Source organism: Muscardinus avellanarius, assembly GCF_963383645.1.
Source record: "Muscardinus avellanarius genome assembly, chromosome: 1".
NCBI lineage: Eukaryota > Metazoa > Chordata > Mammalia > Rodentia > Gliridae > Muscardinus > Muscardinus avellanarius.
Window position 1 is genome coordinate 29,560,242 of NC_137786.1, and position 25,027 is coordinate 29,585,268.

The window sequence follows — 25,027 nt, forward strand, 5'->3', positions numbered from 1 at the left end:
CGAGCTACACCCCCGCCCTATTTTTTTATTCTTTATTTTAAAACGGGGTTCTAGCTGGGCATGGTGGCGCATGCTTGTAATCCCCGCGCTTGGAAGGTTGAGACAGGAGGATCGCGCAGGTTCGAAGCCAGCCTCAGCTACTTAGTGAAGCTCTCAGCAACTTAGTGAGACCCTGTTTCAAAAATAAAATATAAAATAGGGCTGGGAGTATAGCCCGGAGGTAGAAAGCCTCTGGGTTCCACCCCCAGTACCACAAAAATAAATAAATAAATAATAAATAAATAAAACGGGGTTCCACTAAGTTGCGGAGGGTCTAAGTAACTGAGGCTGGCTGTAATCCTCCTGTCTCAGGCGCCCAGGCACTGGGATTACAACCGTGCGCCACCACATCTGCCTAATTTTTGGAACTTTCTAAAAAGCAAGGTTTGTCTCAAGACCCATTAATTTTCTTAGTATTTGTTTAATATTTGCTGTGTGTACTAAGTTTTACACCTTTGTCTTGACCAAAATACACAAGTTGTGCTGTGTCTTTTTTAATATAAACGAAATCTTTCAAAGCAATTATAGATGGGTGTGGATGCACAGGCCTGTAATCCCAGTACTTGGGAAGCTGAGAAAGGATTGCAGGTTCTAGGCCAACCTCAGAAACTTAGTAAAATCCTGTTTCAAAATAAAAATAAATAAAAAGGGCTAGGGTTGTAACTCAAATATAGAATGGCATTGAGTAGAATCCTTAGTAACCCCCCCCAAAGTTTTATTGTATTTTCGTGGGTCCTAGAGAAATGCTTCCTGACACAATAAAGAGTACTGGAGGAAGCCGGGCGTGGTAGCGCACGCTGCTAATACCAGAATTTGGGAGGCTGAGACAAGAGGATCGCGGTTCACGGACAGCCTCAGCTACTTAGTGAAGTCCTTTGCAACTCAGTGAGACCCTATTTCAAAATAAAATATAAAAAAACAGGGCTGGGGGTGTCACTCGGAGGTAGAATGCCCTTGGCATCCATCCGGAGCACCGCAAAAAAAAAAAAAAAAAATACTGGAGCTCGTCCTCAAATCACTCGTCTCGGGGAAGCCTGGGTAGCCACGAAGAAGCCTCGATTTACCACTAAGACTGGCAGAACTTGGCGCCACGCCCGGTCACGCGATGCTGGGCCGGCAGGAAACTCGGCAGCACATCCCAAAAATCATTCCAGAGCCGGTCAACTTCCCAGAAGCTCAGACCAGACCAAGCCCCTCTCGTTGCTACGGTGGCCGGAAAGGTCCCGGAGGAGACGCGGACACAGCGCCGCAGAAGGGCGCGTGCGTAGTGCGCACAGACCGCTAAGAAGCCTTAGGTTCTGGGCGGGTCGGAAGTTCCCCGCCGCTCTAGGATTTCTTAGAAGGCGCTGTCACTCAACGAGCTCCCTATTGGCCTAGAACAGGGAAGACCCGCCTTCCCTCGTGGTTCACTGGCGGCCCGGCCGGCTGGGGGCGGGGCTTGGGCGCCTTCTGATTGCATCAGCCGGCTCCCTCCAGGCCACGTGGTGCGAGCGCCGGTCGGTCCCCCTCGCTTCTTCCTGGCTTCCGCTCCCCTTCGGACCCTCGCTGCCGGTGGCATCTTCTCTTCGTGGCTTTTCGATGTCTGAAGAGAAGGCCCGTAGCCCTTCAGGGAAGATGGGCAGCGAGGAGAAGCCGGTGAGCTGGCCTAGTGGAAGCCCGGACGCCGGGCTGGGGGTCGGCTTGTTGTCAACAGCCTACCCAGGGCTGGGAGGCGCGGATTCGAAAGCGGCGGGGGAACCGGCTGGGGTGGTCGGAGCTCCGGGACGAGGCAGAGCCTGAGAGCAGGAGTCCATTCATAAGCAGGGTGGGGCCTTGCAGTTCATCTCTGGGTGGACGTCAGTGCCACACACATCAATTTAGATTTAGAAGCCCAGACAATTAAAATCTAGGTAGGGCTGGGAATCCCAGACTTGTGTTTTATCTCCACCTTGAGGCGGGAAGACTATTGCAGAGCCTTAGTTAAACCTAATAACCTATAGGAGCGTGTAGTCCCAATTTAAGAAGGGAAAACCGAATCCCTGAGATCTGGTTCAACTTTTCCAAACCTAAGTATTTAGAAAATAAATGGTGGAGGAGGACTGTCCTTCTGACAGCCCCTTTGTCAGATGCTGGAAGTGTGTAGTATATCACTTTCACGCATAGTGGTCATTTCACCTTAAAACTTTGTCTCCAGTGTCATCCACTGCTTAGGAGCATCTTTCGGGTTACTTTCACACTGCCAGGTCGAAGTTTGTTTTGTTTATGATCAGTGAATGTTTTAAAAATTCTTTCCAGCACTAGGCTGGTAGATGCAGGTAGCAAGATTAATAGGATGGAATCCCAGATTTTGAGGGCCTCAGACAGCCTGGTGTGTTAAGAGACAGGAGCACTGTCGTAGTACAGTGTGATCCACTGCGGGATCAGGAGGAAATTCCCCAGATCAGCTTGGGAAAGTTCACTTGGATTTAGTTTGGAAGAATGAGTTCACCAGGTGACCCAAGCAGGGCTTCCAGGTAAAGGTTAAGATGAATTGCAAGGTGGTTTAGCAGAGACACACCCAAGGGAGAGGTCTAGCAATCAAAAGGATAGCCATTCATACTGTCCTCAGCAAGGATTTTTAGCAGAAAAATGCTGTCTTTGATTAGTATTTATAAAAATCACTGGCATCAGTGGAGTAGATGGTGTATTGGAAAGAGGTGAGGCTGTGCAGGAGATTGCTGGAATCATCCAGGTGAGAGGTGGTGAGGTCTTCAGCCTCTGCTTCTTGTGACAGAAGTCACTGGGAAGCTACAGTTTCTGGATTGTCTCTCAAGGGATTGAATTGGGAAAATATGTATATTCTCAACTATATATTTAAGGTGATTAATGGCTATACATAGACTTCTTCCATCTGTATGTTTTTTTCACTTCAAGGTATCTTTGCTGTTTTGTGATTTGACGGCCATCTTTGCTCAACAAGATATAGGCAACGGCTTTGCATGTCCATGAGCTTTCTGCTCTGCCATTTGTAATTGTAATTGATATATGAATAGCATATTTATGATTTTGCCCTCACTCTGCCCTGCCAGCCTCCTTCTGTATAATGATTACACAAGAGCTAATATTTACTGACAGTTAAATATGGGCCTGACACCATATTACAGTGCATTACATGTGTTAACTCATTCAGTCCTGATAACTATGAACTGGGTGATAGGGAAGAACAGTAATTTGCTAAAAAAATAATATGTAGCCAGTGTTCCTAGAATCCCCTTTCCATCATCTGCCTGGATATGACCTAGGGACAGATATCACATCAAATTATTAGAACTCCACATATTGAATTTTGGGTCTCTAGAATTGAATTTACTTAGACAACACTCTGCCTCTACCTCTCTTTCAACTCCTTACAAGCCTGAGGAAGGTAATTGTATAGCTTATTTTCATAGTTCAGTTCTCTATCCCAACTTTTGGATTGAAATTTATCCTTTTTTGTTTTAAACCTGTAATTAATTGTAGTATAGTGAGGACATGTGGGGAATCCGATAACCCTATTAGTTAGTACTTTACTGAATAAGAATGGATTTAGCTGGGCATGGTGGCACATGCTTGTAATCCCAGCATTAGGGAGGCTGAGACAGGAGGATCAGGGTTCCCAGCCAGCCTCAGTTACTACTTAGGCTCTTTGCAACTCATTGAGACCCTGTTTCAGAATAAATAATAAAAGATATGGCAGGGGGTGTAGCTCGAGGTAGAATGCCCCTTCATTCCATCCCCAGATCCTCCAAAAAAAAAAATGGATTTAAGTTACTTTTATTATTTATCTATTGAATATGAATAGACCTTAAACATGTACTAAATCCATATTCTTGGAATGGACATGTTTTAACACAGCCTAAAATTAGGAGTTATGTTTTTATTTAGTTTATTTGTTTATTTATTTATTTATTTTTGCGGGTCTGGAGATAGAACCCAGAGGCATTTGACCTCCAAGCTATACCCCCTGCCCTATTTTTTATTCTTTATTTTGAAACAGGGTCTCACTAAGTAGCTTAGGCTGTCTGCGAACCGCGATCCTCTGGTCTCAGCCTCCCGAATGCTGGGATTACAAGCGTGCGCCACAACGCCTGGCTTTAGTTTATTTTTTTTAATTGAACAAGTAACATGTTTTATCATCTTAACAGCAACCAGATTATCTATCACCTGATAAATGGATTAATAAACAATGGAACCTAGGGGTGTAGTTGGGAGGAAGAGCATATTTGAAAAAAAAAAAAACAAAACCTCATAAAACACAACTGCGAATAGAGTAAAAATCATTGAATTGCATAATTTATGTGAATGAATGGTATATGAATTATATTTCAGTCTTTAAAGAATTAAAGCACATAAATACACAGAACTAAATAAAAGTCCCCCTTCACACCTCCCATACAGGACTCACTACTTTATACAACTTTATGTGCTTTAATTAAAGTCTACATTTCTTCTGGTAACTTTTAGTGCTTGCTTTCATTTTTTAACTTGTATTACTTCTGGTTACTTGGTCTGTCTTGTATTACTACCTAAAGTAAAACTGCTTTGGCACCCCGGTTTAGTCATTTTATTTCTCTCTCTCTCTCTCTCTCTCTCTCTCTCTCTCTCTCTCTCTCTCTCTTTTTTTTTTTTTTTTTTTTTTTTTTTGGTGGTATTGGGGGTGGAACCCAGAGGCTTTCTACCTCCGGGCTATACTCACAAACCCATTTTATATTTTATTTGGAAACAGGGTCTCACTAAGTTGCTGAGATCCTCACTAAGTAGCTGAGGCTGGCTTCGAACCTGTGTGATCCTCCTGTCTCAGCCTCCCAAGCGCGGGGATTATAAGCGTGCACCACCAAGTACACTGCTTCCATTCTTAAACTCCAACCTGTTGAAATCCATGCTTCCTTTAATGCATTTCTCTTTGCTGTGGTCCTGGCTTGTGTGACGTATCATCATAGTGCTGTTCCTGCTGCGTTCTTTTCTCTTTCAGAGTTTCTCACACATGTATGCTTAGTTTCCCTGGAGAAACTAATTTGCATGTGGTAGGGAATGGGTTTTAAATATGAGCACATAGGTTAGTACTTGTGGAAAGGATAGATACTACATTCATACCCCCCCCCCCCGGGCAATAACTCTTACTGAATTAATTGGATGATTTTCTGTGGCTGTCTGTTTAGTACAAGTCTGACAAAACCTGAAATGACAGTCACAAGAATAATGATAAAATGAATGAAGCTGGGCATGGTGGTGCATGCTTGTATTCTTGTAATCCCAGTACTTGGGGGAGGCCAAGATAGGAAGAGGATCACTGGCTTGAAGCCAGCCTCTGAAATTTAGCGAGGCCCTCTGTAACTTAGTAAGACCCTGTTTCCAAATAAGAGATAAAATTGATTTGGGAGTATAACTTGGAGATAAAATGCCTCTAGGTTCAATCCCCAGTACAAAAAAAGAAAGAAAGAAAGAAAGAATGAAGGATGGGCATGGTGGCATACACCTGTAATCTCTTTACTTGACAGGCTGAGACAGAAGGATCACAGATTCGAGGACAGCCTTGGCAAGTAGTGCGACACAGCCTAGTGAGACCCTGTTTCCAAATAAATAAAATCTGGCTAGGGGGTGGGATGTGGATTGAAGGTAGAATGCCTCTGGATTCTATCCCCAGTATCACAAAAAAAGATGAACGAGGTTTGAGAAATAGTTGTTTATTCTTAAGTTACTCTTCTCTACATTTTACAACTTTATTCTAAGTAGTTAACTTGTCTTTTCCAGTGATGAAATTCTCAAATCTTTTGAAATCAGATTTTCTTTTTTTTATATCAATACTAAAATAACATTCTCAGACTTTTCTGGGGTATCATGGAGAGAGAGTGTCAAATTGGATCAAAGTATAAAAGCTTTTCTGTTTTGCTTATTTAGGTGGATGCTGGTGAGGAGAAGCGAAAGGAAGGAGGAAAAAAGAAGAACAAGGAGGGCTCTGGAGATGGAGGTCGAGTCGAGGTAAAGTTGTCACAGGGGCACTATTTCACAGGTTGGCGAGTAGCAGGGACCTATCCCAGGCTTATCCTTGTATGTAGGGATTCCCGTGGTTTACCTGGAGTTGTAAGATGGTGTAAGTTGGGGACTCAAGAAGTATTAAGACAGCCATGGTGGCACATACTTGTTATCCATTACTAGGGAGGCTGAGACAGGAGAATCACACGTTCACAGATCAGCCTCAGCTACTTAGGCCCTCACAACTCAGTGAGACCCTGTTAGGGCTGGGGGTGTGGCTTGGAGGTTGAATGCCCCTGGGTTCCATCCCCAGTACTGCAGAAAGGAAGGAAGGAGCCCAGTGTGGTGGCGCACGCTTGTAATCCCTGTGCTTGGGAGGCAGAGACAGGAGGATCTCACAGGTTTGAAGCCTGCCATGCTGGCTTTAGAGACCCTGTTTCCAAATATAAAATAGGTCTGGGAGAGTAGCCCGAAAGTAGAAGGGCTTCCAAGTACCCCAGTACCACCAAAAAAAAAAGGAAGGAAGGAAGGATGGACGGACAGCCGAAGGAAGGAAGGAAGGAAGGACAGACTGAGTGGAGAAAATTATGTGTAGTTATTTGTAACTCTAAAAGGAAAGTGATGAATATAATTATAAAATGAGCTAATTGTGGGGTTAGCTAATAGGAAAAACAGAACAAAAGTTGGATAGAAAGCGACTGTCATAATTACTTGCTTGTCAGGTCCTTACTTTTGTATCAGGCACTGGCTTTTTGACCATTTCATTAAATAAGATGAAGCTTGTATTGAATACAACAGAAGCCAAAGAATACCCACTTCCTTCCCCCATTCTTGCTTTTTTCATCTGAACCCATTGCTGGGTTTTTGTTTTGGTTTGTTTTGTTTTTGAGGTATAGAAAATCAAGCCTAAGGCCCAAGGCACTCATGCTATACAAGTGCTATGCCACGGAGCTGTACCCCCAGTCCTTTTTATTTATTTATTTTGTGATAGGGTCTCACTAAATTGTCTAGACTGGCCTTAAACTTGACGAATAGCTGCAATTACAGGCATGTGTCACCAAGTACTCTGAGTCAGGGATATAGCTCACTGGTAGAGCCCTTGTCTAGAATGGGGGAAGCCTTTAGTTCAATCCTCTGTACCACAAAACAAAACACCTACAGAGACAGAACCAACTCTGAGGCTTCTCAAATCTAGAGAAAATGCTTTCACTTCCTAGAACTTGTCCTAAAAGGAGCTGGCATTTCAAAGGCCAGTCTGGGCTTCACCTAGTTCCTGTGTGCTTTGCTTTAAGAGACAGTCAAGCTTGTCTTTCTACTCTGTTTTTGGACTTGAACTGCTATGAACTATGCTTCACTTTTTGCTTTAGTCATTGAACCTTTTATTGGAGACTCTTAAAAAAATAGAATGTAGAAGCACAAAGGAGTAGACTTTTAAAAAGTAGCATATGAAACTGACTTTAAAGAGCTGTTCTTCCAGCTGGGTGCAGTGGTACACACTTGTAATCCTAGTATCGAGGGGTCTCAGACAGGAGGATGGCAAGTTTGAGGCCAGCCTTAGCAACTTAGCAAGACCCTGTTTCAAAATTCAAAATTAAAAGAGCTGAGGGTGTAGCTTGGAGGTAGACTGCTCCTGGATTCAATCCCCAGTACCCAAGAAAAATGAATGAATAAATTTATGTAATGTTTTAGTTTACTTAAAAATAACTTTTTAAGTGATCAAGTATTGTATTGTTTAGAGCCCTGCCTAACCATTTCTTAAGCCCAATTGATCACCTGTTGGTTCATTTAGATCCCACTATAATTGTAGGAGAAATTATTGATTGTGTTGGTTTTTTTTTTTTTTTTTTTTTTTGGTGGTACTGGGGTTCCTGGAGGCCTTTCTACCTCCGGGCTACATTCCCAGACCTTTTTGTTGTTGTTGTTGGAAACAGGGTCTCTTAAGCCAGCATGGCTGGCTTCAAACCTGCACGATCCTTCATCTCTACCTCCCAAGTGCGGGGATTACAAGCATGCTCCACCACACCCGGCCTTTGGTTTATAGTTTTTTATATTTATGTTTGTATAGAAACAAAAACTGGCCTCAAATCTACAATCCTATCTCAGACACCTAAGTACTGGGATTACAGGCTTGTGCCATCACGCCCCATTTGCGCTATTTTCTTTATATACTATAAGATAATCATAGAGCCTTTGAATTTGATGACTTTTTTTTTCCTTGAATGGGATCTCTTAATTTTTTTTTTTTTTTTTTTTTTTTGTGGTACTGGGATAGAACCCAGGGGTCTTTCTACCTCCGGCAATACTCCCAGACCTGTTTTATACTTTATTTGGAAACAGGGTCTCATTAAGTTGCTGAGAGCCTCACTAAGTAGCTGAGGCTGGCTTCGAACCTGTGTGATCCTATCTCAGCCTCCCAAGTACTGGGATTACAAGCGTGCGCCACCATGCCCAGCTTTGATTTGTTTTGTTTTGTTTTGTTTTTTGTTTTTGTGGTACTGGGGATGGAACCTAGGGGTATTCTACCTCCGAGCTACACCCCCAGCCCTATTTTTGATTCTTTATTTTGAAACAGTGTCTCACTGAATTGCAAAGGGCCTCACTAAGTGGCTGAGGCTGTCCGAGAACTGTGATCCTCCTGTCTCTGCCTCCCAAATGCTGGGATTACAAGCGCGCGCCTGGCTGCTATTTTTTTTTTAAAGTACAGATTCTAAGAAGACGGCAGTTCCTTCTTTTGCCCTCATTTTGGACCAGAGTAAAGTGATGTCCAGTGATTATTATCGTCCATTTGTCATACTGAATGAGTAATCATTGCATTTATATTGTCTTTTACTATTTCCTTCTCTTTTCGGGAAAGGAAAGAAATACTTACTGATCATTTATTTTCTCATTTGTTGTCTTGCAGTTGAATCCTTGGCCTGAATACATAAACACACGTCTTGAGATGTATAATAAACTAAAAGCAGAACATGATTCCATTCTGGCAGAAAAGGCAGAAAAAGATAGCAAGCCGATTAAAGTCACTCTGCCTGATGGTAAACAGGTGGATGCTGAATCCTGGAAAACTACGCCATATCAGATTGCTTGTGGAATTAGGTAGAAGCTACACCCATCTTGACCTTCTATTGTTTATAACCTAATTAAACTTTCTTTATCTTGCCAGATTTTATCTTCATAATATTTTTATGTTACTCCTTTTTTATTTATTTATTTATTCATTTTTTTTGTGGGTCTGGGAATGGAACCCAGGGGCATTTGACCTCCGAGCTACACCCCCTGTCCTATTTTTTTTTTATTCTTTATTCTTTATTTTGAAACCAGGTCTCACTGAGTTGCAGAGGGCCTCACTAAGTAGCTGAGGCTGTCCGCAAACCGCGATCCTCCAACTACTTGATATTTTTGATGATTTTAATTTACCTTTTTTTTTTTTTATCTTGTGTGTGGGGGGGAGAACTGGGGATTAAGCCCTGGGGCATTTCCTCAGCTACACTTCAAGTCCTATTTTATTATTATTTTAAGACAGGATCTCCCTAGGTTGATGAGAGTCTCACTACTTGATGAGGCTATCCTCAAACCTGTAATCCTACTGACTCAGCCTCCCAAGTACCTAAATTACAAGTGTGGGTCACCACTCCCAGCTTATTTGAGATTTTTGAAAATGAAAGTAATGTGGAGTTATAAAGTCAAGAGGCAAGGTTAATCTTCAAAGGAGTCCACTTTAATCTTGTCTTATGAAGAAATTTATTAGTCATTCTATTTTGAGTGTAAATGTCAAAAAACCAAAGATACAGTATTTCACTAATATTGAATTAAATGTCTCAGTATGGAAGTTAAAAATGAAGGTAGGTAAGCTGGGAGTGGTGGCACATGCTTGTAATCTCAGTGTTTGGGGGTGGGGGGCTGAGACTGTAGGATCACAGTTCGCGGACAGCCTCAGCTATGTATAACTTATTTATATATTAAGCCAGGTGTCAGTAAATTACGGTGGTAGCATATTTTTGTACAGCTAGAATGCTAAGAATGTTTAATACATGTTTAAATGTTTATTTTATTTGTTTATATATATATATATATATATTTTTTTTTTTTTTTTTTTTTTTTTTTTTTTGGAGGTACTGGGGGTGGAACCCAGAGGCGTTCTACCGCTGGGCTATACTCCCAGACCTATTTTATACTTTATTTGGAAACAGGGTCTCACTAGTTGCTGAGAGCCTCACTCAGTAGTTGAGACTGGCTTTGTACCTGTGCAATCCTCCTGTCTCAGCCTCCCAAGTGCTAGGATTACAAGCATGCACCACCACGCCCAGCTTAAATGTTTAAAGAAAAAAAAAACAACTAAGAAGAATATGCAAATTTCTAAGACCAAGATTTCTTGAAATAGTGAGTGCAGATTGGAATTCTTATATTATCCTTTTTGGTTTTTGTTTTTGTTTTGTGTTTTTATGTGTGGGGGTCTAGGGATGGAACCCAGGGGCATTCGACCTCTGAGCTACACCCCCTGCCCTATTTTTTACTCTTTATTTTGAAACAGGGTCTCACTAAGTTGCGGAGGGCCTCACTAAGTAGCTGAGGCTGTCCATGAACCGCAATCCTCGGGTCTCAGCCTCCAGATTACAAGCCTGCGCCACCACGCCCAGCTTGGAATTCTTACATTATCTTAACACAGAGAAGCAGCCTTGAGTACAAAATCCTTTCAGATTGTTATGTAGTTGTTTCATCTAACTTTACAGTATTTTTTTCATGACTTGCCTCTATCAAGCCCTGACATATTCAGCTTAGTTCCATAGAAATCATCATTCCCCTCATTGTATTATAATTCATTTATAATTATGTATTGGGTTGAACCACATGAAATCACCATATGAACTGTCAAAAATCATTAGCATCGATTTGAGCCTAAGAGATATAAATAGCATTTAAACAGGTTTGGAAACCAGCGTGTCTGATTCTGGGTAGCACTATTGTGCTACAACTGGTAGGAACAGGAGTAGTTAGAGTTGTTAGGTCTCTGAGGCATAGGCCTTCACTATGTCATGGAGGACATTGGTTAGTACTTTGCAAAATGAATGGAGTACTTCAGGTAATTTGACAAGTACTACTTTACTCCAAAGGAAAGAAGTTGTAGTAACATGGTTTCTGTGTGAGAGGATAAAGAATTGAATAGACCATTAAATATCAGATCACTCTTAAATTTTAGAGGTAATTTTGGAGATTGATAAAAGATTTTTGAGTTATTGCATGAGATTGGATCCATGTCAGAATTAAAACTCAAGACTCCAAGCCAGGTGTGGTGGCACACGCTTGTAATCCCAGCACTTGGGAGGCAGAGACAGGAGGAGCACACAGGTTGTACGCCAGCATCAGCTATTAGTGAGGCTCTCAGCAACTTAGTGGGACCCTGTTTCCAAATAAAATATAAAAATAGGTCTGGGAGTTTAGCCTGGGGGTAGAAAGCCCCTGGGTTCCATCCCTAGTACCACACACACATAAACACACACACACCAACAAAAACACACACACACAAAAAAAACTCAGACTACTCTTAGTGTAGTTAGATATTTTGCCTTATACATTCCATGATCTTGTCCTCTAGATTACTCTGTAATTTATTAAGTGACCAGTTGGAAAATACTTTTTTTACCAGAACTGCAAAATTCAAAGTTGAATTTCCCAAAATATTGATGGGTTTCAGTAGCCCTGGAGTTAAGCCACTGTTGTAGTGACAGATCTATAAAGGCTCATAATAAGTTTTAGTTGCTTTTTGAAAAATTATAGCATGAATAGTAGATTATTTACGGGTTCAGATGATTATTGATGAATATGAAAGGGAAGAAAAAAGGCTGAATTTGCTTCAAAATGTTTTTCTTTGAAGTTTTGTTGTTATAAACCTGAAAGTATAGATTATCTTATACTTTGAAAAACTGAAGTGATTCAATACGATTCATGTATAATGTACATTTTAGAGTAACTTTATTATTAGCATCTCAGGGTACTGTTTTGACCACAAGATGAGTTATTTTCTTCTCAAAGAATATATTAGAAAATACATTAGTCACTCTTTGATCAGTTGTTGAATCTTCAAGAAACTTGTTTTACACCAGTATAATAAAATATACCTCTCTGCCAAATCCATATTATGCTTTGTAAAAGGCTTCTATTTTACTCATAGGCTCTATCTGATCTTGGAAAATATTGGTTATAATTTATAGGAAAGTCTTTGGGAACATTTAAAGTGGAATTTATGTTTAGTTTCTCTTTTGTATTTCTCCCCCAATCACTGTGTGAGGGTGGTTGTATAAATTAGGCTGTAACCCTTTAAACGCCAAGAAGAGATCAACCACTTTAAAGTCTGGTGCTAGATAACTTGAGTATAACAGTGTAAAGATTGTTGGCTCTCCTCTCTTAGAATGTGGGGTGCTATTTTCATTGAAATACCCAGATTATTATAGATTCCGTGCATCTGTCAAACCCTGGTTCTGTTCTAGCCTTGCAGCTTTCTGAGCCTTTTGCCTCTCTCCATGCATCTGAGTTCACTCCCTCCTCTAGGGGGCCTCCTCTCCTTTTCTAACTGTCCACAAGTGTTGATCCTTCAGTGAAAATGCTCTAGTCTCAAAGCCTTCCCAGTGACTTTGACATAAGTTGGTTTGTCTACCTCTGAAGTCCTGTGGTGTGATCTGACATTTCACCAGTTGGTGATTGCTTATGTTTCATACTGTACAGTGGGGGGTCTCACTGTATTCATCCATATTATAAGAAATTTTGTTAAGTATTTATTTTACCTCTATTTGTTATAAATGCTATCATTGATATTTGTAGAATTTATTTTGAGATTAACATTCCCCTTCAAAGAAAGGATCTGGTATACATTTTAAATAAAGAAGTTATTTAGTGGCCCTCTTTTTTTCACTTTGGAATCTAAACATGTTGGTTTTGTAGAAAACTTATTTGGAAAAATCGAAAGATTAATTAAACCACTGGGGATTGTTATTAAATAAGCCTGAAAAGTCAAATTATAGTGTTCTGGATCTTCAGTATTTTCCAGTTATAGTCTTGGTATATTTTTTGAACTGTGTTGCTTTTTCCATTTTGTTTCAGAAAGATAGAGCTATATGTATATAATAATGTATACAGAATTAATATGTAATATAGGTTTATTTTTCTCTTCTAAGTGTTGTATAAAAAGATTATTTTTTAGATTGTTATATTTTTATGTTTACATGTAAATTTTTTTAAGTCAAGGCCTGGCTGACAACACAGTTATTGCTAAAGTGAACAAAGCTGTTTGGGACTTAGACCGTCCGCTGGAGGAAGATTGTACCTTGGAGCTTCTCAAGTTTGAGGATGAAGAAGCGCAGGCAGTAAGTTTGTATTTAGTGGCCATTGAATTTAGGGTAAATACATCACCATATGCTGTATTAATATCCCTTTGGTACTTTACTGAGAAATCCTGAAAACATTGACTCACCTTACCATTTGATTTCAGTATCCATGTTTGTCCCATGTGTTGTGGATCAAGTCATACCACTTTGTTTTGGGCCAGTAAAATATAAATAGATGTAATTCTTAAGTGATATTCCATAGCTAACTGAAGGGTATATCACAGCCTCTGGGGCATGGAGCTATGGGCACAGTGACTCAAAAGAATGTGGTTGACTATTGACAGTCACACTATGAATGGCAGTTGTCAGGGAACAAATCTAGTCTATCTAATTAACAGCACTAAATTGACTTAGTTTAAAAACAGCTACACTAGAGGTTTTCTGTAATACAAGTACACTTTTGTAATTAAAAGACTTAATTTTGGTTGTGCATAGAATCACTCCATAGTTAACAGATTTATAAATTTAAATTTTTCTGTATTCGGTTTATGTATAGTAAATTTTATCTGCCTCTTACAAACCATCATTATTTCATACTTGTATGCCAAGACTGAAGCCATCCCATCTTTCTTTAAACCTACAGGTATATTGGCACTCAAGTGCTCACATAATGGGTGAAGCCATGGAAAGAATCTATGGTGGATGTTTATGTTATGGTCCTCCAATAGAAAGTGGATTTTATTATGACATGTACCTGGAAGAAGGGTAAGTTATAGAACTGGATAAAGGAAAACATTCAAATGAAGAAAGGAAAATATAAAAAACTCATTTTCATAATCACCAAGTGCCGCCATTGTCAAAACTTGAAGTTGCAATTTACTAGAAGTAATAGGCTTAGTGAGATCTATAAATTATGAAAAATACTTAGCTTAAAATTCCAGTATACACTGCAGGTGTTTAATTTTTTATATTAAAACGCTTAAAGTATTCCAAAGAAATATTCATTAAGCCATGATATGACTAGAACAGAATGTAGAAAGATTATATTCTCTTTTCCTTCAGGGGTGTGTCCAGCAATGATTTCTCTTCTCTGGAGACTTTATGTAAGAAAATCATTAAAGAAAAGCAAGCTTTTGAAAGATTGGAAGTTAAGAAAGAAACTTTACTGGAAATGTTTAAGGTAAATTGAACCATAACCTAACCTATAGCTTCTACTTTCATTTATATACTAATATCACTTAAAGATGTATCACTGGGGTTTAGTGCACAGAAGTTTGTAATATTAGCATATTTATATTCATACAATAGCTGATTTGATGTACCTTGGGTTACATATTTTAGCTATAGTATTTAGACGTAAGAATTAACGTTTTGTGTTTTTAATCTCTTTTCTTATTTTTAGTATAACAAGTTCAAATGCCGGATATTGAATGAAAAAGTAAATACTCCAACTACAACAGTCTACAGGTGAGAATAGCAAATGTCCTTAAATGTAACTGGAGTATATATCGAGTATATCATTTGTCTTTCTTAAAATTTCTTTCATTTTATATCTAGGTGTGGCCCCTTGATAGATCTCTGCCGGGGTCCTCATGTCAGACACACTGGCAAAATTAAGACTTTAAAAATACACAAAGTAAGCAATATAACTTTAAAGTCTATATAAGTGTTTTTGTTTAGTATAGGTTTGTGTTTAAACTGTCCCTGATTTTCTACCATTTTTTTTCTTGGCATGTATAAGAATGATTTTATTTTCTTTCTTTTAATTCTCATGCTGTCTTCTAAGTGGGTGCAATACAGGAATGCGTGTTTGAGAGATTCACAGAGTCATGCCTTCATGGGTCTGGGCCATCATGGCTGTGAAAGCTTTGAGACTCGGTAGAGAAGTATGCTTTTGCCCTTCATATGTCTTAAGTTAATAATTATCCATTATTTTTAACATAACTAATCAGCTTTATATGAATTCATAAATACTTAGTAATTGTTAAGTATACTTTAAATTATGAGAATAACTGAATCATTTCAAGATTTTTTTTGTTGTTTTGTTTTCATTTGTACTTACTTTGTGAGAGATGCTCTTGTAGTCAGAGTAACGTCATGGAGTTGTTGCTTTAGTATTGAGGGGTGACAGATTTTTGAGGGAAGCAAACACCTAACTTGGTGCTACAGAGTCCAACCACTCAATCAAGGCTTCGGAGCAGTAGGAGACGTTTCCTGGGTGTGTACATTTTATGCCATTTTTCTTATCAGAATGATTAGTATGATTTAGACTCATAAACTGATTATGAGACATAACATCCGACTCCTAAACTAGTGATACATTTGCAGATTTTAGTGTTGTGTCACTGTTGATTCTTGTTTGCAGAATTCCTCCACATACTGGGAAGGCAAAGCAGATATGGAGACTCTACAGAGAATTTATGGCATTTCATTTCCTGATCCCAAACTGTTGAAAGAATGGGAGAAGTTTCAAGAGGAAGCCAAAAACCGAGATCATAGGAAAATTGGGAGGGTATGTTTAAGAACAGTGATATCTCTAGATTGAGCTTTCTTTAATCCCATTTGAAAATAGCTGTATTAATAAATACTAGGAATTTCGTTTTGAAGAGGTGCTTTAAATTTTAGTTCCCCATGTCCTTGTATGGATATTAATACTGACTTTTCTGCATTATTTTTCTGTAAAATTTATTACTTCTGTTTAGAAAAATACTAATGACCCATAGTTTTTGTAAAAGAAATATAGCAGAATTTCATAGATCTGGGAGAACTAGACCTTGTAAAGTATCTAGTCTCATTGAATCCTTATAAAGAAATGGAAACTGAGTCCAGAAAGATTAATCTACTTGTTGCCCAAGGAGTCAGCAAGTCACCTGTGGATCCTGTAGTTTCATTTTCTGTTATCACTCTACTTCTGAATGTCCTTTAAAAGTTTGATTAAAAACTTTTTTTTATGATGCTGAGGAGTAGGGTATTTAACTGAGCTACACTCTCAGCTTTATGTTTTGTTTTGAAACGATATCACTAAGTTGCAGAGGGCCTCATGAGTTTTCTGAGGCTGGCCACGAACCTGTGATCCTCTTGTCTTAGCCTCCCAAGTTCTGGGATTACAAGTGTGTACCACCAGGCTGGGGTAAAAACATTTCTTGCCAAAGGTCCTTGGCTGTTAAATGGTAAAATTTGAGAAGGAGAGAGTATCCACTGTCCTGTTCCTTTGGCTACCTGAAATAAATTCTAGCAGTAAGGAAGCTGGAAGTGATTAACAGGCTCCTCTCAAAGGCCTTTGGCATTTGGCCATCTTAGCATAGGGGAAAGGAAATAGGAAGATATCTTTTCTTCGTGACCCAAAGTTAGCCAATTTCATCTCCATCATTTATTTTATTATCAGTATCTTACCAGTCCCCTTCCTGTCCCTCTTATTTAAAAAAAGAAAATCAGAGAAAATAAATAAGCAAACCATATCTTAGATCTTTGAAGAGTTAAAAATGATGAGAACTGTAAAACTGAGAGAGCCTTATCACTGTTTGTTAAACGTGCATGGACTGAGGAATGTAAGAGGCATGGAACAGACTTACGCTAATTTGTGAATCGACTGCACTTCTGCATCATTAAATTTTATGACAGAAACATTGGCATGTTTCTTTTTGTTTGGATTGGCACTAATTGAAATATGGGACACCATGACCAAATTTGAACTTGGGAACACTGGGGTTGGTATTAGTGGTATATGCATATAAAAACTTTTATTCTTTTACCCAGGATCAAGAGCTATATTTCTTTCATGAACTCAGCCCTGGAAGTTGCTTTTTCCTGCCAAAGGGAGCCTACATTTATAATACACTTATGGAGTTCATCAGGGTGAGCCTTAGTTGTTATTGTCTTCTGAAGATTTAGGATATATAAGATGTTTTTATTATACAAAGACTGGTAAAAGGAAAGATCTGTTTTTGAGAAGAAATATGTAAAATGATGGATATAAGTGGAAATTTGGAGTCTCGGATTATTTAAATATACTTTTGAAGATGTTATCTTGTCGATATACATGAGTATATCTACAGGAAAGCTAGTAAACTTGAAGGTAGGACCTGTGGCCATTTATATAGTAGCATTGTGCTTTTTTAACCATTCATCTGTATTTTTCTTAAAATAAACAAGTTGAAAAAACAATACTTGTTTTCTTTGTAAATTATGAAATATTTCAAAGTTTATAGAGAGTAGTATAATGAATACCAGGTATATTTGCCACCCAAATTGAACATACATTTGCATTGGGCTATCCAAATTTTTTGTTTAAGATATTAAAAATAAAAAAAAGATACCCCCTTTGGGAAACTTTTTTATTCATTTCTCTTCTTTTCCAGAAGACACAATTTGATGTTGCCATGAATCCTTTTTGCCTGTTATTTATATTTATTTATCTGTTATTTATATCCACCCCAAATATATGTACCTTTAAATTATTCATGTGTGTGTGTGTTTCTCGTGTACTAATATGAACTCTTATTATCTATCAGTCTATATTAATTGTGATTTTGTTTTAGATAATGTGCAAATTCAGTTTAATTTTTGCTTGTTACATACTGGTTCATTATATACTAGTTTGCATATTTCTTTATGGATGCACACTAATGTGAATTCTATTTTTTTCATACTGCTCACCTTACCACAGTGTCATCATTTTCATAAGCCTTCTTACATAGGTGTTGAAGAGTTTATTTTGTGTATACCTACAGGTGGTGTTTCTACATCATGGTATATGTAGGTCATATGCTTCACTAAATAGTATAAAATTACTCTGTTACCAAATTCTGTTCCCTCTAGAAAGAGTGAGCAATGATTTGCCTACAGTTGTGTTCTATTTTTTTTTTTTAACAGAGTGAATACAGAAAGAGAGGATTCCAGGAGGTAGTCACTCCAAACATCTACAATAGCCGACTCTGGATGACGTCAGGCCACTGGCAGCACTATAGTGAGAACATGTTCTCCTTTGAGGTGGAGAAGGAGCTATTTGCTCTTAAACCCATGAACTGCCCGGGACACTGGTATTCAACAGCTTCCAATTTCTATTAAAAGATTTTCACATGCTCCAATTCTAATAACTTGCTTTACTTCCTTCAAGAGAATTTTTGTTAAAAACAAATTACATAATCAAAATAGTATTACAGTGTAACATTATTGTCATAATTGCTTCCATACCTGATCCCTGGATCTGTAGACATCTAAGAATGGAATTAGTGTTATGGCAGTGATTAAAACAGATTATCAAACATGGATATTGAATTTGAGCTATAGCAAGTACTCTAGATTTTCCCCCCTCTTTTTTAAACAAATGAGTTATATTCAAACCTACTGCTAATGAATTAATACCCTTGGAAAGTTGTGCTTTGCCTTGAGGCCATTCCACTTTCTATCCATGAAATACAGCTTTAGAGTAACTTCTGGGAAGACTTGGGAGAGCTGTGGTACAGGTAGCTCAGTGTGCCCAGCTCCTGGTAGGTCCTTAAGGGCAGAGAAGATGAGAGAGGAAACTCCATGAAGATACCTGGGTGATAAGGGGTGGAGAACCAACCGAGTTCATGCAGAATTTTTCCCAGATTCTTCACTTTCTGGAGTACTTTCTACCTGACTAATGAAGTAATTTGGGGCCTCATAAGAGAAATCTTAACTTTTTACTTTCTATGGTTTTTAATGATTTGTATTCACCTAACAATTTTTTTTTTTTTTTTAATATGAGCCCTAAAGACAGTCCTTGTAGTAATGGAAATATTGAGCACAAGTATTCAATTCTAGGTTTATTGAAATGCATTTCTTATTCTCTCTTAGCAATGACTGGTTATATTATAATTCATCTGCTATTTCATTTATACAAGTACTTTTATTGCTACATGAATTCCAGGATTCAAGTCATGTTGCTTGTATGGACAGCTAGAAGCAGTTTTATTTTTGTGAAATTAAATGTCAATGGTTTTACTGTTTCCTTCAGCCTCATGTTTGATCATCGGCCAAGATCCTGGAGAGAGCTTCCTCTGCGGGTAGCTGATTTCGGAGTACTTCATAGGAACGAGCTGTCAGGCGCGCTCACAGGACTCACCCGGGTGCGGAGATTCCAGCAGGATGATGCACACATATTCTGTGCCATGGAGCAGGTACAAGATCTTGTGGAGAAGAATTCTTTAAATAAAGTGTCAGGAAAGCAAAGGAAAATAACCTCTACTTTTTTTTTTAAACTTAAAGATTGAGGATGAAATAAAAGGTTGTTTGGATTTTCTACGTACAGTATACAATGTATTTGGATTTTCCTTTAAACTGAACCTCTCTACTCGCCCAGAAAAATTTCTTGGAGATATTGAAGTATGGAATCAAGCTGAGAAAGTAAGTGGTATTTTTTATAGTATGCTTGAGTACTTTGACGAAAATTGTCTACCTTTATGTAAGGAAGCCTTTATAAATGGATACAAGCAAAAGAAAATTACATGGTTCTTATGTTTAAACTAATTTTTTGTATAATTTTAAAGTATTTTAGGATTGGTTGAGTTAAATTTTTTCATATATAAAGCTAAAACTTAATAAGGTTTGTTTGAGAGTATGTCTAGGTGGACAGAATTATAAAGTAGGGGATAGTGATCCATGATAGTAACTATGATATTTGCAGGTCAAATTAGATTGGAAGAAGGAATGTTGCAGATGAACAAAATTAAGTCATTTTGCTTTATCCGTAGCAACTTGAAAACAGCCTGAATGAATTTGGTGAGAAGTGGGAGCTAAATCCTGGTGATGGAGCCTTCTATGGTCCAAAGGTCAGTACTAACATATGTTGGAGTAGACAGAAAGGAAAATCCACACCAATCCAACTCTTAAGCCGAGCTTCATATCACCAGCATTTATAATTCATCTTTGCCTCCTAGATTGACATACAGATAAAAGATGCGATTGGTCGCTACCACCAGTGTGCGACCATCCAGTTGGATTTTCAGTTGCCCATTCGATTCAATCTTACTTTTGTTAGGTGAGTTTCTGGTATCTACTCTGAATTTTCTCCAGTGATATGTAAGAGAAAATTTATAATAAGACAAAACAAATTCTTTTTCTGTATAGCCATGATGGTGATGATAAGAAAAGGCCAGTGATTGTTCATCGAGCCATCTTGGGATCAGTGGAAAGAATGATTGCTATCCTCACTGAAAACTATGGAGGCAAATGGTAATTGCTTTTGTTTTTGTTAGATTAATATAAGTTGGGTGGAAGAAATGTTTTCTTTCCAATATCATTATGAAGTGGGAAGAGAGAATGATTCTGATTGGTTACTTATATAATGACAGTGTTCACTAAAAACGTGAGAAATTGTATCTAAACTCAAACTTTTTAACATTAAGAATACTTATTGGGTCCAGGGATATAGTAGTAGCTAAGTGGGAGGCTGTGGACTTAATTTAATTCCCACCATAGAAAAAAGAAAAACACTTGTTATTAACAATTATTTTTACTTCTGAACTTGATTTGTTTAAATGTTATCTTACACTTTCTAATTACTCATTAATTCAGTAAGTCCTGTACAGATGGGCTGAGGATGGAGCTCTACTGTATAATGATTGGCTGTCATGCCTGAGGCCCTGGGTTTGACCCTCCCCCAAAAAACCCTTACCTTACAGAATTTTTGTTTGATTTTCAAGTAACTTAACTTCCTTTTGGGGTTTATATGGTTCTTCTGTTTTTGCCTGAATAAAGAGACTTTTGGCTTGCTTTGTTCAGCTTTGCTAGTTACTATAAGCAAGTATTTTAACATATTTTAGAAGCCAAGCATGTTTTAATTGAAAAAAATTAAACATGTTAAACTGATCAACATTTATGCTCACTTCTACAAGGTTATATTTTTGGCAAAATATGAACATGTGACTTCCATTTTTAATTTTTTTCCCCAATGCCTGGATTGAAACCAGGGCCTTGCACATATAAGGCAAGAATTTTTTCCACAGAGCTATATTCCCTAGCACCATTTTATTTTATGAGTAGATTTACCTGAATCTACAGTGATTAATTGTATTGATTTAAAATGTTTGTAAAAAGCCAGGCGTGGTGGCACACGCTTGTAATCCTAGCATTTGAGAAACAGAAAAGAGGATTGCGGTTCACAGACAGCCTCAGTCGCTTAGTGGCACCCTCTGCAGCTCAGTGAGACCCTGTTTCAAAATAAAGTATTAAAAATAGAGTTTGGGATCTAGCTCAGAGGTAGAATGCCCCTGGGTTTCATCCTCAGTTCCACAATAAATAAATAAATAAATAAATAAATAAATAAATAAATAAATAAAATGTTGTGAATTGCTTTAATCTTACATGTTACGGTCATTTTAGTATTTCTTGAATTTTGTTGGTTCCTACATTAAGGGGAGTTTTTCACATTTGTTTATGAAACAAGATAATTTATTTTCAGTTATATCTCACAAAATCAAATAAGATAAGGGGAACATTCTTTATGGCATCCAGAGAATTACTGGCGTCAGTCCTCAGCTGATCTCTGCCAAATCTGTTGGATTGAAAAAACGACAATTAGGGTAGTATTTTGGGCCTATTCTTGCCTGATGTAACAAAACAACTGAAAATACAGGAATGATGGGGAGAAATACTGGCTTTATATTTGCAGACTCAGGAGGGTTTGACACCTGAAATCCTCTGAGGGGGGATTTGTTGTTTGTTTGTTTGTTTGTTTGTTTGTTTGTTTGTTTTGTGGTACCAGGGATTGAACCCAGGGGCATTCTACCTCCGAGCTACACTCCCAGCTCCTTTTTTTTTTTTTTAACTCTTTATTTTGAAACAAGGTCTCACTAAGTTGTTGAGGGCCTCACTAAGTAGGTGATGCTGGCAGTGAACCTGGAATCCTCCTGTCTCAGCCTCCCAAGTACTGGGATTACAAGCAAGCACCACCATGCCTGTCTTTATTTTTATTAGTAGAGAAAAATCCTTTTTACCAAATACTATCATCACCAGTTATGATTAGTTAAAATTTTATGAATGCTGCCAAAGAATCTTGAGTAAACTGAGGGTACTGTGTATATCTCCAGAAAGAATTAGTAATAAAGTAATTTTTTTATGTGTGTATGTGTCTGGTACTGGAGATTGAACGCGGGGATATTCTCAATTAGTCTCTATATACAGATATTTAACAGTTTGCTAACCCCTCTCCCAGCCAGTATATGGTGTTTTGTTACATGATGTATTAAAATGGGAGGCCTACTCCCTGTCATTAGTTTGCTTTGCTATCTGCCCAGCAACACACATTTTAGTTAAAGATTTTTATGTAGGGTAAGTTTTCTCTTGCGTCTCCTCCCCTAAATCTTTGATGGATATAGTTTTATTATTGTTGTTTAGTTTTCTGGGATTATTTTTTTGCTCTTGTTAATGCCAAAAGCCACGTTTTAATTTGAAAGTAGTCCTTTAATAAAGAGTAGACTCTTAGAAATGTGCCACCATTGTTTATGTGTTCAAATGCTTAATAAATATTTTTATATCTTTAAGGCCTTTCTGGCTATCTCCTCGCCAAGTGATGGTTGTTCCAGTGGGACCAACATGTGATGAATATGCCCAAAAGGTAATCCTTAAATAGGACTTATTTTTTTAATTTGGAATCTGTTGTTAAGCTTTTCAGATCTCATGAACCATATATTCTTGGTAAGTCAGAGCTGCTTGTGACATAGAGACATAATACCGTTTTCTACCTGTGATAAACCTGAATACATTATATCACCTCTTTAATGCTTTTCTTCATGGTTCTGTGATCAGAAAATACTCAATGTTTTATGTGCACTTGTGTATTTTAGTGTTTAGTATTTAAAAAAAACCAAAATAGCAAAATCAAGTACTTAGTATAATCTGCAAAATACACTTAATCTGTATTTTGACTCAAAGAGTACTTCTGTTTCATTTTGAATGCAAATTTCTTCAGTTTTTTAAAAGCTTGTGTCATGGTAAATCAGTGTCTTTTCTGCCTGCCAAAAAACTTACTAATATCATTCATACTGCATACCTGAAAGACTAGAACAGCCTGTTCTACTATAGGTGATAATTTCATACTAAAGAATTTTTTTTTTCCAGTACTGAGGATGGAACCCAGGGGCATTCTATCTCCGAGCTACAACCCCAATCCTAATTTTTTTCTTTATTTTGAAACAGGGTCTCACTGAGTTGCAAAGGGCCTCATTTAGTAGCTGAGGCTGTCTGGGAACTCTGATCCTCCTGTCTCAGCCTCCCAAATGCCGGGATTACAAGCATTGCACCATCTTGCCTGGCCATACTAAAGAATTTCAAATGATTTAAAGTTCAATAGTGAGCCAGGTATGGTTGCACTCGCTTGAAATCCCTGTACTTGGGAGGCTAAAACAGGAGGATCACAGGTTCACAACCAGCCTCAGCTACCTAGTGAGGCCCTCCTCAACTTAGTGAGAACTTGTTTCAAAATAAAGAATTAAAAAATAGGGCTGAGGATGTAGCTCGGAGGTAGAATGCCTCTTGTTTCTGTTCTTAGTACCACCAAAAAAACAAGTTTAACAGTGGATAATAACATTAAAATCATCGTGCTTCTAGGTCATTAAAATATATTACATTCAGATCTTAACCGTGTTTAAGAAGTAAATGAGCATTAAAACAGACCTTTCAAACTTTTCCTCTTACTGCACATGGTAGTTTTATATGGAGGCTGCTGAAATATTTATTTCCCAGTAACCACATCAGGAAGTTGATATATTTACAAAAGGGTTTTTCTCTCTTTATAGTTTTTTTTTTTGTGTGTGTGTGAAAGTTGATTATTAAATTCAGTTGTCTGAATTATGATTTTAAAGTTTTCAAGTGCAAAGTATGTTTTTAAAATGTATCTATTAATAGTATTAATTTTTTAATATTTGTGTGATATTCCAAAACATATGTTAGATAAAAATCAAGATCAAACCATAATACAAATTTTAGATCTGCTTAATTCTGTTTAATAGGTGCGACAACAATTCCATGATGCTAAATTCATGGCAGACATTGATCTGGATCCAGGCTGTACATTGAATAAGAAGATCAGAAATGCGCAGTTAGCTCAGTATAACTTCATCCTAGGTAAGAGAGAAAGAAAAATTGCAAAATCTACTGAAATCTCAAGACTTGAGCTTAACTGACTATTGGGCAAGAGTCTGTTTATTTCCTTCCAGTCGTGGGGGGGTGCACACACATGCGCATGTGTGTCTGGAGATTGAAACTGGGGCCTCTTGCCAGCTTGGCTGCTTCTTGTCCTGATCCTATACTATTCAGTTTCTTCAGTTGATATAACAAAAATTTTGGTATGAAAAAAATCTTTAAAGGTTTGATTAAAAATGTTAGCCACTTAATATCAATGCTTTTATATCAGTGTTCTTTAAGTTGGCTGGATTAAATGGTTCAGCTTTTAAGTGACTTGCCTAGGTATCTGTTGTCTTCTATACACCTTATTGTATACGAATCTATAGGGTGGCTTTGGGCACTCGAGTCTCATCTGAATCCTTCCATATCTTTAAATGAAGTCTCACTCTTTATCTTCTGTTTTAGTTGTTGGTGAGAAAGAGAAAACCAGTGGCACTGTTAATATCCGGACCAGAGACAATAAAGTCCACGGGGAGCGTACTATTTCTGAAACCATTGAGCGGCTAGAGCAGCTCAAGCAGTCCCGCAGCAAGCAGGCAGAAGAAGAATTTTAA

General features: G+C 38.1%; 1 protein-coding gene across 1 annotated transcript; it reads left to right on the top strand.

Moving 5' to 3' along the window:
• Positions 1 to 1,617: 1,617 nt before the first annotated feature.
• TARS1 (threonyl-tRNA synthetase 1) lies at positions 1,618 to 25,027 on the top strand (the record flags this gene model as incomplete). The annotated part of the gene is made up of 19 exons (XM_080715856.1): positions 1,618 to 1,674; positions 5,935 to 6,015; positions 8,912 to 9,102; positions 13,241 to 13,364; positions 13,969 to 14,090; positions 14,388 to 14,505; positions 14,728 to 14,792; positions 14,883 to 14,961; positions 15,691 to 15,837; positions 17,082 to 17,180; positions 18,198 to 18,364; positions 19,306 to 19,468; positions 19,557 to 19,694; positions 20,042 to 20,119; positions 20,228 to 20,328; positions 20,418 to 20,522; positions 22,833 to 22,905; positions 24,299 to 24,413; positions 24,879 to 25,027. 19 exons carry the CDS (start codon positions 1,618 to 1,620, stop codon positions 25,025 to 25,027), a joined length of 2,172 nt encoding a protein of 723 aa, XP_080571982.1.